At 41.2% G+C, this 15,419-nt stretch overlaps 1 protein-coding gene across 2 annotated transcripts in view; it reads right to left on the bottom strand.

Moving 5' to 3' along the window:
- Window positions 1–14,951, bottom strand: part of tead1a (TEA domain family member 1a) — a 44,606-nt gene extending 29,655 nt beyond the window's left edge. For both annotated transcript variants that reach the window (XM_063477677.1, XM_063477679.1), the window contains exon 1: window positions 14,738–14,951. Coding sequence is in view for 1 of the 2 variants with exons in the window: in XM_063477679.1 (XP_063333749.1) it covers window positions 14,738–14,747 (10 nt within the window). In the remaining variant the exon portion in view is untranslated. The remainder of the gene's footprint in view (window positions 1–14,737) is intronic.
- Window positions 14,952–15,419: the final 468 nt, after the last annotated feature.

Raw genomic sequence — 15,419 nt, 5'->3', positions numbered from 1 at the left:
AGCACAGTCAAAACAACCATCAGCGATGCAAAGTGAGTATCAGGTGAAATTTACAACCACCAACAGGAGGTGAAGACAACAGCTGACGTATGACATGGCACCTTAGTGGGTCGCCTAAGCACTCATACGTCCACTCGTGAACCGATCGTGAGCTATGGGGTGATGTGCAAAGAGCAAATCGCTTCACGTGTCTGCCTTTAGTCACACACATAGAAAACTGAACTTTCTGAGATTCGTGGTATGAACAGAGACCTGAAGGACTCCACAGGTGAACTGTTAGCAGAGGATTTATAACTTCCAATGGTCAAAGTGAAATATCTTCTTTAAAAAAATAAATAATCAGAAGACCGACCCATTGCTTAGGACAGGAGATCAAAAATAAAATAAAGGTGCTTCAGAGCTGTCAGTAATCAAATATCATTACAATCTCTAAGCAGTGTATTCAAACTGTTTCGCCCCATTCTGACACCCAAATAAAATGTATCAGCGTCTGTTACCTCCGTATAGTCAGTGAGCTCTTTGTTCCCCATAACCTTGGTTAAAAAGGAAAGCTTAAATAATATTCAACTTCAGCATAAAAGCATTCCTGCATTCAAAGATTCACCCAGGAAAAAAAAAGACTGGAGATGAAGCTCTCAAACCAGTAGGTTTAAGACGTGTTACAGAAATGTGGAATTTCTTCTTCATCTGAAAATATTTCTGCATTTTACTGGAGAGCTCTTCAGAAAACATTTGACCTCTTTAAAGACCCTATGCTGAAGTGATGACAATAGACCACCTACGCTTAAATTCAAAGGCGTTTTAATTCTCACAGCTACATTTATAACCTCTATTGCATCTAAACACTCAACACTACCACTTTTATCACTGTGCAACAGGCTTTAAATACCAAGTTCAGCCTGAATAAATACTTGCTATATTTCACTTCTCTGCACATGAGGTCTGTGAACACTCAAAAGTGTGTTAAGGTTCATAGTGTAAATATCCATTCAAGTAAAAATGTACTTAAAATATTGCTAAAAGCTTGTACTCGTAATCGTCAGCATTACAGGAAGACAGACTGTGGTTCCGATCTCACACGAATTACTCCATTACGGTACACTCATCAACATAAAAAAAACATGCAAATGTTCTAATGAGAGGAATTTTTGCGTAAGGCAAAAAAAACCAAACTGACAAGATCACGTTTGCATAAACTGGAGCTTCATCCACCAGCTGTTAACTGGTTAAAATGGCATAAAGGCTGAAACGATATGAGATTCTCCAAATTTTTCCATCTTCGCGAGTCCTCGCAAGCCGTTTTTGTACACGGGGCTCAACTGTAGTTTAACAAACCATAATCACAAACAAATGCTTCATATCATGAGCCACTCCAAGCCTTTTCTAGACCTGTGTCCTCCTGCCATCTTGGTTTCACTGAATCTAATCTGGCCTTCCAGTTCAGGAGACACGTTTGCACTTTGTGGTGAATCCTCTGTTTGCGAAGTTTCCTCTTTTTGGTAAACCTGGGTGATGATATGATGTCCTGGATGGATGCACGTTTTACTTTGGTTGATGTTGGGGGAAAAAAAAAAACACTAGTGTGCACTTCAACCACATCATGAGATTGCATCATCTACTGTGGTGGAATACATGAGAAAATTATGCAAACTATATCCCAGTGTGTAGGGATTACGTGGTATTAAACACGAACACCTAATAGCCGCCAGGTAGAACAACAAAGCTAACATTATACTGTCAACATGCCCAACAGATGCAGCACTGTTCATATCATTTGCAGAATGAAGCAACTGTCTCAAAGTCAGTAAAAATAACTTTATATTTATTTACCGAGACCAGTTCTGTGAGATTTACGTGATTTTGCACCATTGAGATCTGCAAATCAGAAAGTCTATTTTCAAAGTTCGGTGTGGGCTTTATGGGTAAGAAGGAGAAGAATGTGCTGTAGGTCAGTAAGTAGACCAAGAATAGCCTTCTAAATAAGAATATAAGAAATGTGAGTCTACAGAAGGACAAAGCAAGCCATTAAAAGCCAAACATAGACCGTGCAGTGGTGAATAAGGCCTGTGAGATTTGTGGTGAATCTCAAAGTTCCATGTAAGACGGCACAGTGTGTAAGTAACAACAGCACACCCCAACTTTAAGTCTTTTAAAAGAGTCATTGATTTAAATTCTAAGTATTTGTATTTAGAGGATAATTTAATCTCTACATGAAAGGTTCACTGGGTTTGGTTCTCGGCTGCAAAATGATCTCGAACTTGGTGTAAAGCTCCGTGAAGAACTTCTGGTTTCATCACTGTGCCTCCATTATCTCGGACTAAAATATAAACTTGCTTAGAAATTGCGGAAAGGGAAGAAATCTTTTTAACTGTAAAAACTTTGTTATATTTGTCACAATAAATAACCTATTTGAGATTCTTAATTTTCATAAATACAGCCACTGTATCTCAGGGAATCCAGTAGTTTGATATTAACATTGATGTTTGTGTGGACGAAGGTTTTGATGAAGAGGAGAGGTTAAAGAATAAGAACTACAGTTAGGCTCATGTGAGCCATGAAAGGGGCCCAGTAGCAGATGGACGCTGGAGAGAGACATTAGTCACACAACAATCAACTCTGACTACTGGGCGACTCTTCTGCACCCCGGGCACCCCCCCTCCCTGCGTGTCTCTCTGTCACCAGGCAGGCCCGGGCCACTCGAGCCAGGACAGCAGGCTTCATAGTGTCAGTGCCAGCCCTCAGGAGAACACACACGGGGCATACAGCCACAATCCTGCAGCTGCCTCGGACTCTCATGTTTTCCCCGTGTGTCGCCTTTCTTCCACTTTCACTTGATTCTCACAGCTCCTCCGCAGGCCTGCTACATGCATGTGTTTGCAAATATGCAACGTTTATGGAGGTTATAATGAAGATGGAAGCTTTTACTGGCGTGCGATTGTCTGCATTATCAGAAGAAACCTGTTTGTGTGTGTAATTGTGCTTGTATGTGTGCATCAGCAGGAGGTCGTGTTGCTATACAAGTTGAATGTTTTATCCCAGGCTAGGCAGTTCCTTTCACTCATTCTTCTGTTGGACCACTCAACGGCATCTGTTTCAACTGCTTCCAACATTTGCACACACACACGCACGCAGGCACACACACACACACACACACACACACACACACACACACACACACACACACACACACACACACACAGGTTTTTATAAAAAGAGGATTTTCCCATAATCCTCAAAGCAAACATTGTTCCACTTTATAATGTTTAGCCATGTTTTAATGTTGTAGCCCATATGGCCCAAAGAGAATTATTCACCATCAGGGGTGACATTTCTTGTACTCTGCTTATTTTAATATTGCTATTTTACTTCAAGGACCATATGGCACAATATTCATTCTTTACAAGTATGCAAGTGTGACTAAAGCATTCAATATCTAAGCAGACTCGGGGGTGCTTCATTCATCTTCCTATGTTAATAGCCTCCACAACAGAGGTCCCAAGGTAAAAATCATTCAAGTACACCTCATGTTATTCAAGCAGTCAGAATGTATTTAAATGTGTGATTCCGGGCCGAGCTGATGTGCCGTCCGTCCCTGACTTCCACCCTGGTCATCACTATAGGAACAATTCTGAAAAAGAGAAAAATGTAGTTCTATTTTCTCTCACTAATACATGCATATATCTAGTACTCTAGTAAATTAAACCTTTGAATATAAGGACTTTGCAACATCTGAGGTGGGATTTGCTACAACATGGATGTTACAAATAACGGGGGCTGCAGTACTGAACTTTCCTAGCACTCATCCAACAGATGTGCAAATGCCAATGAATATTTCACAATCTGTTCAGACTTTAGGCATTCCTTTACCTGCCTGTCCTCTAATCTGTGTGATGGGGAATTATTGTCCTTGTGTAAAAATCCAGAGCAATGCCTGCTAAAGTAGGCTTCATAGACTGTACATAAAGGATGGGTGTTACCATTGATACACCCTTTTATTAGTGTACGCTAACGGTTATATATTGGCTGCTACCATGTTATCAGAAGTGACCATAGTTGAGGGTGGAGAGCTAATGTCATGCTAGCATTTTGGTGAACGCACATATCCCAAACAACAGGCTAATGGAGGGGTTGTCCCACATGCCAAGCACTTCTGGTAAACAAACAAAAAAAACTCCAGTTCAGTAACATGACAAAGGTCAGGTCGCAGTGGCTACTACTGTTACACATGAGGAAAATATTTGGAACTGATTCTTCTGTTTGTGTGTCAAAGAGGATTTACACAAAGTTTTGTAACTGTTTGTGGTCATGTATGTGCTTAGGTTCATTTGAATGAACCTAAGCAGAATCAAGTATATGGAAAATGTAAGTAATTTGAAGACTTCTTATAAATAAGCTTAACAGATAGGAACAATGCACTACAGCACTATTAGTTGTTAAAAGTCTTCTTTTTCTAATTAATAAAAAAATAATACTACAAATAAACATAATCTCAAAATTTAATTGTTTACTGTGAAAAAAAATATCTACATTGTGTGTGCTGCATTACTTTCAAAGCTTGAACTTTAATTTACAGACTCTGTCACCCAGTGCTTGCTCCTAGGGGACTGAGTGGGAAGGAAAAACTACATTTTAACAGGAAGTTGGGGTAGAACCAGGATCGGGGAGGGTCGGCCATCTGCCACAACTGGCTGGGGTGGGGGAGGGTGGGGGCAAGAAGCAAGAGAAGAGAAAAAGAAAGATTTTTTTTTTTTTTTTTTTTTTTAAAAAGGACAAAACACAGAGAGACAAGCATAAAACCATAACTATAGAAGATAGGGAAGACAGTCACATATTCAAAGGTTTGGTCCAGAACCTTCCAGAATAACAGTATGTGGTTACAACCGTTAATATATGGCATCTCAAATGTACTGGGAATAGTTCACTGTGAGTTTTTCGTTTTCCCCTTCTTTCCTAAACACTGAGCACATGCCATTCATGCAATGAGCGCAGAACATTCTGCATTTTATACTTCTAATCAACCAGATTTACTTTGCTTTTCACACATTAGAGTGAAGGTCATCCTAATCTCTACAAGCAGATATCCGCTGCGAACATGCAGACATGTGGACATCCAAGGAACGAAAGCAGGCAATGAATAGGAGCCATTGTTTCCACGCAGATAAACAGCCCATGTTAAGAGTTAAAGAACGGAAACCAAGGGTCGAAACCTTTAAAATGTTAAAAAAGAATCCACGTTCAAACACAAATACACAGAACAGAAAGTCTTAGCTCATATATCTATTATCCAGGGCATCAAAGGTTTACAGACTGGATGTCTTTAAGGGTCAGAAAGGATAAACTACACATAAAATCTTTCAAGGATGCAAGCCTTTGACTACTTCTGGCTTGAGCAGCGCCTGCTTAAGCAGGTACATTCCTACCTTAATGTGCTGATGGCATAAAATAATATTAAATGTTACTGCGATATATTGTACACTAGTGCCAAACACTAACAAATCGAGCGAATAACGTGATCAGCAGTCAACTAACTAATCAGTATGTCTTCGTCTCATCTTCCACCCCTCATCCCCAACTAGTTGCAGCAGATGGCCATCCCCAGTTGAGCCTGGTTCTGCTGGAGGTTTCTTCCTGTTGAACGGGAGTTTTTCCTTCCCACTGTCACCAAAGCGCTTGCTCATAGGGGGTGATCTGATTGTTGTGTCAACCAACAATTCTCTGTTTTCTCTGTATTATTGTAGCATCTTTACCTTACATTACAAAGCCCTTAAGCAACTGGGCAACTGTAGCTATATGAATAAAACTGAATTCAACTGAAAAACTTACAGGGAGAAAGGAATTTTTCCAGCACTGATGGACGTCACTGGAACTCCAATCAAAGAACTTGATCATTAAACTGAGTGGATTTGAACTGAATACACATACTGACCACATGAATACAAAACTCTGCTTTTTTCCCTTTTTACACCAACTCTCTTGCAGTTTCTAAAGTATGACCAGCCCACTCTCATTCCAGGGGTTACAATTAACACTGCTGGTGTGCCTTTGTCTACAAAGGCATCCTTTTAGGAGGGGGTTATCCTACCCAAACTAGGATCATTCCATTACTTTGACTAACCCTAACCACGGAGTGTTAGTCAAAGTAAAAAGTGAAAAAAATAAATTAAAAAAATAATCAGCGAGTGGGGGGAAAAAGTGCAAAAACACAAGAGTCAGATAAGGACACAAACTGCAAACTCATGGTTGACAAACTCCCATCTGCACAACCTCTTAGTACAGCCTCTGTAGGTCACAAAAGCAGCACCTTTATACATCTATAGAAATACATACACACACAGTGTAGCTGGTGCATCAAGGAACCGACACCAAAAGAGAGGTGTAATGACATTACTTGCCAGAACTGTATTTTGTAGCACCCAAGGGTGAGAATGCGTTGGTATGACAATATCACAGTATGACTGCTTTGATGGGGATCTTGTCCTTTGTGCTAGTCCACTCCCATAAGACACAAATAAGAAAATTGTGGTGAACGAAGCCCTAATATCAAATGGCTGAAATGACCACGGCGCAGAAGACAGGATATAAAATTTCATCTAAGATATTTGTAAGAACAGCAGCATTAGATACCCTGCACTGAACAGCAATCAACAGAAGTATCATACTAACTAAATTCATTATACTAACAATATTCAGCAGCGTTTCTCACGTGATCTGAAGCTGGAAAGGTGTTTTGTTTGGTTTCACTAGAGGCTACCTACTTTTATGGATAATCCATATGAGACCCTACAAATGCCTTCCATTCAGACCAAGCCGATTATTCTTGGTTCCATTTCTAATGTAGACTTTAATCAGTTTTCTACTCCATCACATGTGATTTTTGACTTGGCATTGATGCACGTGTCCGAGTTCAGACTTTTTGATATAATTTGGTCACGATTTCAATTAATCCATTACTGATAAGTTCATTCTGCTAAAGACAGACTGAAAAAAAAAAACCTTTATCCACATCTCCAGTTCTTCTGATTAGTTCTGACCCGATTTCATGTTTTTTAAAAAAAACAAAGACATATTCATCAGGCTGAATAATAAAACTGCATCAGTGAAAAGAAACCTGCAAAGCATCTTTTATTCTTTCTCGGCACTAATACGCACTTGAGTAAGACAGAGAAAGTTGCTTTATGAGTGGTGAAGAGGCTGTGATTCACAGCATGCGCTCCTCATTATTTCACCATCTCTTCTCACGGAGGCATTACCATTTATGCACACACGCAGTAATTGGTCACAGATTGCACACTGATACAGTGAAGTGCTTATTTCCTCCTGAAATATGACGGTAAAAGGTTCAGCTAGCAGCTCTCCTCTCTGCTCGCTGTCCTTACCGTTATTCCTCATCCACCAGCTTTAGGTTGGTTTTTCTTGCTGAGTCAGACCGAGTCATTATCCAGTCTCTTCCTTGGGAGGGTGGAGGGAAATTGGAGGATGAGGGGGGTGGGGTCGCTGTCACATGTCACACAGACACACACGCAGGAGAAAATATCCTCCACCAGAGGAAAGGGAGGCCTGGGGAGGTTACAGCAATACAACACCGTTTAATAAGTGTGAACACAGGAGCGTTGTGCCGAGGCAGACACCACGTGTGCTGCATGTGCGTGCATCTGTGAGTCTTAACCCACACCTAGTAAAGGAACAGCATACGGCTGCATGGACGCGAAAAAGAGTACAGTGACCTCCATCTACCCATCTCGTTGCCACGATTACATCCTCTACAGCCAACGCGAGCTCCGCTCTCCTCAAAACACACGTACAAAACGAATTAGCCCCTGAACTGTGTTTTCCATCTGTGGTCCATTAAAACTTGGGTACTGCTTTATTTAGACAGTAGCAGGTAAAGAGGCAGAGATTGTGGCGGCTGCGCACCCCCGAAACATGCTGCCGTGTGGTCGGTTATTTAAATATAGTGCTTTGTCAGCACTGTTTCATTTGTTTGTTTTGGATTCCTCTCTCCTAAGCTGAAACTCCAGCTGGGCTTTATCACAGACCACAAAGGATCAGAACAAATGGTCTTTAAGGTGATCCGGGGGACAAATCAACAGTGGAATAATTATTTAAAAAAAAATGCTGCTCTATGTTGAATCAGCTCAATTGTTTACTCACTGAAAATCTACTATAATGTGCCATTAACTCATACCTCTGGAAGTGAGTATAATCATCAATCATTTTTTAGGGTAACTTGAATGATTTTTGTCATTTTATTGTGCTCTCAGAGGGTGGTCTGTCCCTCTCAGAGTTTAACTTTGTAAACAGAAAAACTAGTTAAGGACAACTTGAATGATCTAAAAAATAATTTGTAAAATTTGAGATTCTAGCATTTCAATAGTCTCTGTTGCTCGAACTGAGTTTTAAACTAGTTTTGGTTTTGTGTCGTCTCCCTACGCTTTCCTTTTTCCACCCCACACCAGTCATGGCAGGTGTTTGCCCTTCACTGAGGTTGGGTGTGCCAGAAGTTTCTTTTCTCTTGCCAAGTTCTGCTTACAGGAAATCATCTGATTGTCGTTTTCCCTCTAATACTCCAAGTGTCTTTACCATACAGTATAATGCGCCTTGAGGCAACTGTTATTATGACTTGCTGCTACACTTAATTTCACTATATACAAATATGGGAACATAGCAGCAGCTAAATCTCTAATGTTGAGGCTTAAAAATACAGACTGGAGAGCTGACATTGTACGATCAACATTAAGTAAGGCAGAACAAAGCACTGGTTTGAAAGTCTTCATTTGTGACATTTCTGAGCTACTGTAACAAGCTCAGAGCCCATGGTAGGTAAGCTAGCCTTGCGCTGGTAGCTTTATTTATGGATGTTTGTTGTATGTCATTCCCTATCTCTCCTTCCACTTCTATGTAATGCTATACTGAAACTTTCATAATAACATAAACTGCACAAAAAGATTAAATTTACATGTAGTCATACTATGACTTCTAAGTGTCCCTTGGAAGTCAGAACTGGGAAATTACTTTATTCCCGAGTTAGCGCGTTCCAGCAGAAATGTCGTAAAAGTAAAAAATGGAGTTCGCACCACTCAGGTCTCACTAACAATACACCGTGAAACTTGTTGTTTTGCACAGAAAAACACAGCTACAGCACATCAGATAAAGCCTGCGTCATGGAGTATTTAGCGAGTCACAATACACGACAGTGGCTGTACAAACTAAAAGTTTTACAGCTTTACTGAAGTTTAGTTCAATGCCGCCATCTTGGACTCTTAACTTGGAGATGCTCCAACTGTCCAAGTAAGGAATTCAAGTCGATGGGCGCTCCAAATTCAAATTATGATTTGAATATTAGCATTATCTAGCTTGAGGTTGTGAGCATTAGCTAGGCTAATTGGCTAGGTGCTACATGTCAAGGCTAAAAATTTAAAAAAAAAATATTGAGACAGTAAAATCAAAAGCCAGGTTTTAATTATAAATTGCTTAGCTTTAAATGTGCAAAAGGAGCAAATATCATTTCATCTTTTAAAAATGAAAAACCCACAGGATTCTTTTTTGTGCTATTTTCTGCTGCTGTTCACTAATGCTAATAGCAAATCTAAAACACAAACCAGTGTCAGCTGAATTACCATAAAAAGGATATAAGTTCAAGGAAAAAGGGAAATAGACTTCGTACTCTGTGAAAACTTACTCGTTTACAATTAGGTAATTATATATCATTTTTTAATAATTTATCACACTCTGCACAGAGTGAAAAGAAATGATCAGAACAAACAACAGTGAGTAATCACCATCAGGGCTGCTGAACACAAAAACCGAGGTCGTGAGCACAACAGCAGGGAAACATTTTTCCACTGTGGGAGTTTTCAGAGAGCAGAGCGAGCTGTTGGCCCACTCTGTGGAGTGTTTATCGTGTCAATTCCTCCAGCCGGGAAAATACATAAGTAGTAGTTGAAATCTAGACTTCCTTCTCACTTCCTGCTGAGGTCAGGAAATGTGAGGGTTGATTCAGACTTCCCACAGTGGGATGGTTGGACTCATCCATTCTTCCGCTTGGTGCTCGATACCCCCGAAAGGCTGAGATCATGCTTACAGTATTTATTTCTGTTCTTACTTTCAAAATAAAATACGTGAACTTACTGTTCTCGATGGTATTTTCAGTATACATTAAATGCAGCTTTAAAAGTAATGTGCAAAAATTCTATTTTTATTTAGTTACTTATTTATTTTCGTTTTTGCAGAAGAAAAACAAAACCATAAAAGTTTTACAAACAAAATAAGATCATGTGACTCAAAGGAAATATCAAAGACATCAGCGTCTTTATACACGAGTTCCATTCTGCAGTTTATTCACACAATGGCTCAGCTCCCGCGACAAGGATTAAGCCAAGTCACTTTTTTCAGTGGAGATCTTCATTGAGTTTTTTAAGTCAGGGATTAGGGTTAATCCATGCCTGCCTTTGTATGTTCAGTAAAAAAAAATGTACATGGATTATGATCGGTGTACACTGATCAGCCACAGCAATTATGCCAATGACAGGTGAAGTGATTGCACTGCAGAACATTGTAATGCCAGCAAATCTTGATGTTTTGCTGATCACCACCTAAACAACGTTAGAGAGAAAACACAGGACCCCATAGCAACAACACTCCCCGATGACTCTTCCCTCCTCTGGAAGGACAGTGTGCCTCACATCGCTGCTCGGCTACAAACTCAAGGAAAACAGCCCACAGCCCAAGGTGTTGACCTACCTCCATGTTTTCAGGATCCACTCAAGCATACACCAGAACGCACAGGACCCAAAATCACGCGTCTGTGTCCCAATGTATCACACGATATCGTTGACTAATATCGGCTAATGACATACCATTTACTGATATTGCTGGGAAATATTTACCTGTTGTGGCACATCAGTTTTGGGATGTGAAATGTTTAGGAATCAAAACAGTGAAATAGTTTTTTTGTTTCATTTAAATGGGGATATATTAGTGTAGTTAGAAAAAATTGATAATGACAAATAATAAAAACTAAATGAAGTAAAAAGAAAAAAACTGTTATTAGCATCAGAATGTCACAATGAGTGCATCACTAGCTTATTATACTGCAAAAAGTAAAGCCATGTAAAGCTGGTTTCACGTCTTGTGGGTATGAATGTGCTTTTATGGGCTATTTTGTTTTATTTTTGCTTGTTTGCTTCTAATAGACATGTTGCCATATCTTACAACGTGTTGCAGAATCACACGTTCGGTAACAGCATTCTTATCATCTTCAAAGTACAACAACAGTGTTGTTGTGTGACTTAAGTGATTATCGGCACAGATACAAACAATGAAAGAGACACATTTTCAGATACAGTCACATCTGTGTGGATGTGGGAGACACGCTGAAAGACGAGGAGCTCGGGCAGTCAGGCAAGCCAGCACAGGCTCCGCCAGCCTCCCGCAGCCACAATCCAGCCACCACCACTACTACCACCACCCCCCATCCGGCTCCCTTGCACACCAGCATCCCCTATTCCACCCTACTCCCCCACCCCACCCAGGAGGATGCCTATTGTTCCCCCATCTCCTAGACAAAGCCTGCACCCTCACCACCTCACCCCCAAAGCCACCCTCTCTTTCCCCATCTAACCCCTTTGCCCTCCCTCAGCACACACACTCACACAGCTTTGTTGCTCTAATAAACCGGCTCAGCTCCCTAAATTTCATTACATACAAGCCCGGACCCCCACCCACCCACCCAGCCACCCCCCTTCCCTTCTTTCTTTTACAGTTTTTCCCCTCTTGGCAGAGTTTATCTTTGCGTATCGTGCTGCATGCTAAATATTGGGAGATCAGAACAGAATGCACTACAACAACAACAGAAACTGCTCGATGAAAAACCAGGAAGCTGAAAAACTGGACTGCAATGACACTGGAGGAATTAATTTATCGTGAGAATTAAAAGGAAGATTGTGTCTTATTTTTTTTTTAAAAAAGAGAAATTTTTAAAAAAGAAAAAAGAGCAGAGCAAACATCTTGCAAGCCAGCAGCATCCGTTCATTTGCAGGATTTACTGTATCACCTGTTGATTCAGCCAAAATGACAACTTGCACTGGCAAAAAAAGAAAAAAGCAACTACATTTGAAATTATAAACGAACCAAGTGGGACGTCACAAGACATCATTTCATTTGCCACGAAGATTACTCCTCCTAATCCCAGTTCCACAAAAATCTGTGTGCCGGATTTTGTCCTCCTGTTTAGAAATGAGTCGACAGATGAAACAACAAGGAGGACGGCAGCGAGCAGCGCTCCACTCCAAACTCCACCATATTGCAGCAGCATTGGTGAAGTAGATGAAAACACACACACACACACAAACATGCACACATACACAGCGGTTGTGACTAAAGCACACAGAGGCCATATGGTGCGTCCTCATCCACCAACGCCTGTTGCTGCTTCAACAATGGGGCTGCCTGGCCTGGACAGCAAGAGGCAAACACACACATCCACAAATGTGTACACACATGTACACACACACACACACACACACACACACCAAATGGTCGTTAGTTAGTCAGTCAGTCTGCGTTGCTTAGGCCCCGAACAAACGCCTGGATTTGCATTCTGCACCTCCCTTTATTCTCCTCCTCCCCTCTCTCTCCCCCTCACTCACACACACACACACACACACCCCTGGTCTCTACAGGTGCACGGAGCACTCAAAACAGATGTCAACGGACTGGAGAAGGAGAGGCACGGGTGAGTGAGGGGGAGAGGGGAGGAAAGTGGAGGCTGTTTGCCCAGAGCGACTGACAAAGCTTTGTACACTTGCGGGCCTAGACACGGCAAAGACAATGACACACACACACACACACACACACACACACACACACACACACACACACACACACACACACACCTTACTCTGTTACACATTCAGGCCAGCCTGATTTGTCACTGTTAGAAACTTTAAAGCGGGGATGAGCGTGAATAGAAAACGCAATTTGCGTCCACATTCAGATTCGCACTCTTAAAGACAGGTTTTAAAATTTTAAAGTAACCTGCTCCACATTTTCATTAATGATTCCAATGTTATATTTTGCACATCTGCCAAAACAGAGCCTGAACAAAGTAATTATTCACACACTTTTAAAAAGGTGGAATGAAATATTTGGAATACCTCTGCAGAAAAACTCGGATCATTTTTAAAAACACTTAAATGCAGCACCATCCCACACTTTTTTTGGCACTGGCTGTTGTGAAACTGGGGCAGTGATGAAATTCACCGCTTGATCGACAATGTCAGGTGTTACTTCATCATTTGGACCATTTTAAAAGGCAGAATATGCAGAATAGTCTTTCCCTCCACCCACTTGTTTTTTTATATTTCATGAACAAAACGATACATTCAGTGACGTGGGGAAATAGAGTACCAGACATCTTTAAAAAAAAAAAAAAAATAGAGACAAGAATTAGAAAATTACACTGATAATGGAAACAACTACAAGTTACAGTCCTCACTGATTCCATTGTAATTACTGGACTTGTTGCACAACTTCACATTAACAAAACATTCATCTCCAATATCCCCAATTTCATTTAGCCGCATCAACTCTATTCAAAAAGAAGCCCAAACTAATATTCTCTGAAATGTAATCCTTTTATCCAACATCGCCCTCCCGACATCTAACAGAAGGATTACTGTAACAGAATTAATGCATCTACTATGTTTCATCCTACAGGCTGTAATTTTCTCCAATAATTACATTGTGGTTTGGCCCTGCTTTGCCACACATCTCCAGCCATAGAGGACAGGAGCAGTCCTTTGATCAGTATTAAAAAGGAAGTACAGAACACAACTACACAGGCTCACACGAGGAGCTGCTGGAGAATAAGGAGACTTGTGATTTGTGATGTGAGCTTTAATTTTTGCAGGCAGCTTTTACTCCAAACTGACAGACGCGTGGAGTGGAAGAAGTGTCAGCATCACAGATCTCCATTTACACTATATATATATATATATATATATATATATATATATATATATATATATATATATATATATATAAAAGAAGAGCTTTAAAGCCCTTCATAAATGTCATTTTCTATAAAGGTGGAATAAGAAGTAAATGCGTTAACAGATCTCCCAAACGGGCTGTGTGATGGTGCTGAGAGTGAGCGTGTAACGTGTTCTGTCCACTGGGTAAACACTGGCTGTGTGCATGTTATCAGCCTATGGCCTGTTTCTGTGACTGGGGCCTGCCTGCCTGCCTGCCTGCCTGTGTAGGAAAAGAGAAAACCCCGCCGATGCAACAAGTCCCCCATTCACTCCCAGCTTTGTTAAGCTGCCTCCCAGCGCTGCTGCGAAAAGCTTTTCATCCACAATCTCTCAGTCTCCCGTGGACACATTCCCGTTTTTAAAAACAGAAAACACGTGATTTTTTAGCGTACGACAGAAAGAAGTGTTAGGAAACAAGGTTTGTTTTCTGGTGTCGGAAGGAAGGGGAATAAAACTGTAGTGAAAGCGACATCCCTCGCTTTGAAGCTCAACACGGCGCAGTATTAATAAGCTTGTTAGACTTGTTCAGCGTGTAGAATAGGTGTATTTGTGGCGATTTGTATTCCAGTGTCGCCGAAACTGTTTTAATTTGAGCTTCAGTGACCACTTCAGGATTTTAGAAACAAGCGAAACGTCCGGGGGCTTTCAGGCTACAGGCTGAAGAGAGCGAAGGGAGGGAGGGGGACTCCTCCTAGGGAACTTACCTCGATTCATACGCCTCTTTATGGATTAATTCCCACACTTTTCACCGGATCGGAGTCGCTACAGCAGCGGGAAGCCCTCCGCCAACTCCAGAGTCTCCTCTCGGTTTTGGTTTGAGGAAGGATCGGGCGCACTGAGTGCGTAAAATGCGCAGCGTCTCTCCAAGGATGCGAAATATGCGCGGAATGGGAGCAGGAATGAAATGAACGCAGCGGACTGAGTTGAACGGGGCGGGGTGAGAGGGACTGGCGTCACCCTGGATGGATGAAATAGAGTGAGTGAGAGATGGGAGGATGGGTGGAGAGAGAGAAAAAAAGAAAGAGAAAGAGAGCGAGGGGGAAGGGGAAAGGGAAGGGGCCGGACTGTACGGGCTGCGTTCAACAACAAAAGAGTGGAGCGCCCAAACTCTATTCAGGAAGAGGAGGAGGAGGGTCGAGATAAAACACAGTCTGCTGTGTGGGGCTGACAACTAATCAGATAAGGTGACGCTAAAAGAAAGAGAAAAACACTTTGGATAGGAGCTTTGTGGCAGGAATTCAGAGACTCAAAAAGTTAGTCAACCACAACCCGACCTAGAAATATTTTTTTAATCTGATTTATAATCAATAAAAACATGACGTGTGTAACTTTCGTCTGCTGTTATGCAAGCCTAGATTTGAGTATTCGTGTTTATTGTGGTCACCT

This window comes from Pelmatolapia mariae, linkage group LG7 (assembly GCF_036321145.2).
Source record: "Pelmatolapia mariae isolate MD_Pm_ZW linkage group LG7, Pm_UMD_F_2, whole genome shotgun sequence".
Lineage (NCBI taxonomy): Eukaryota > Metazoa > Chordata > Actinopteri > Cichliformes > Cichlidae > Pelmatolapia > Pelmatolapia mariae.
This window is presented reverse-complemented; position numbering and strand designations above follow the sequence as displayed.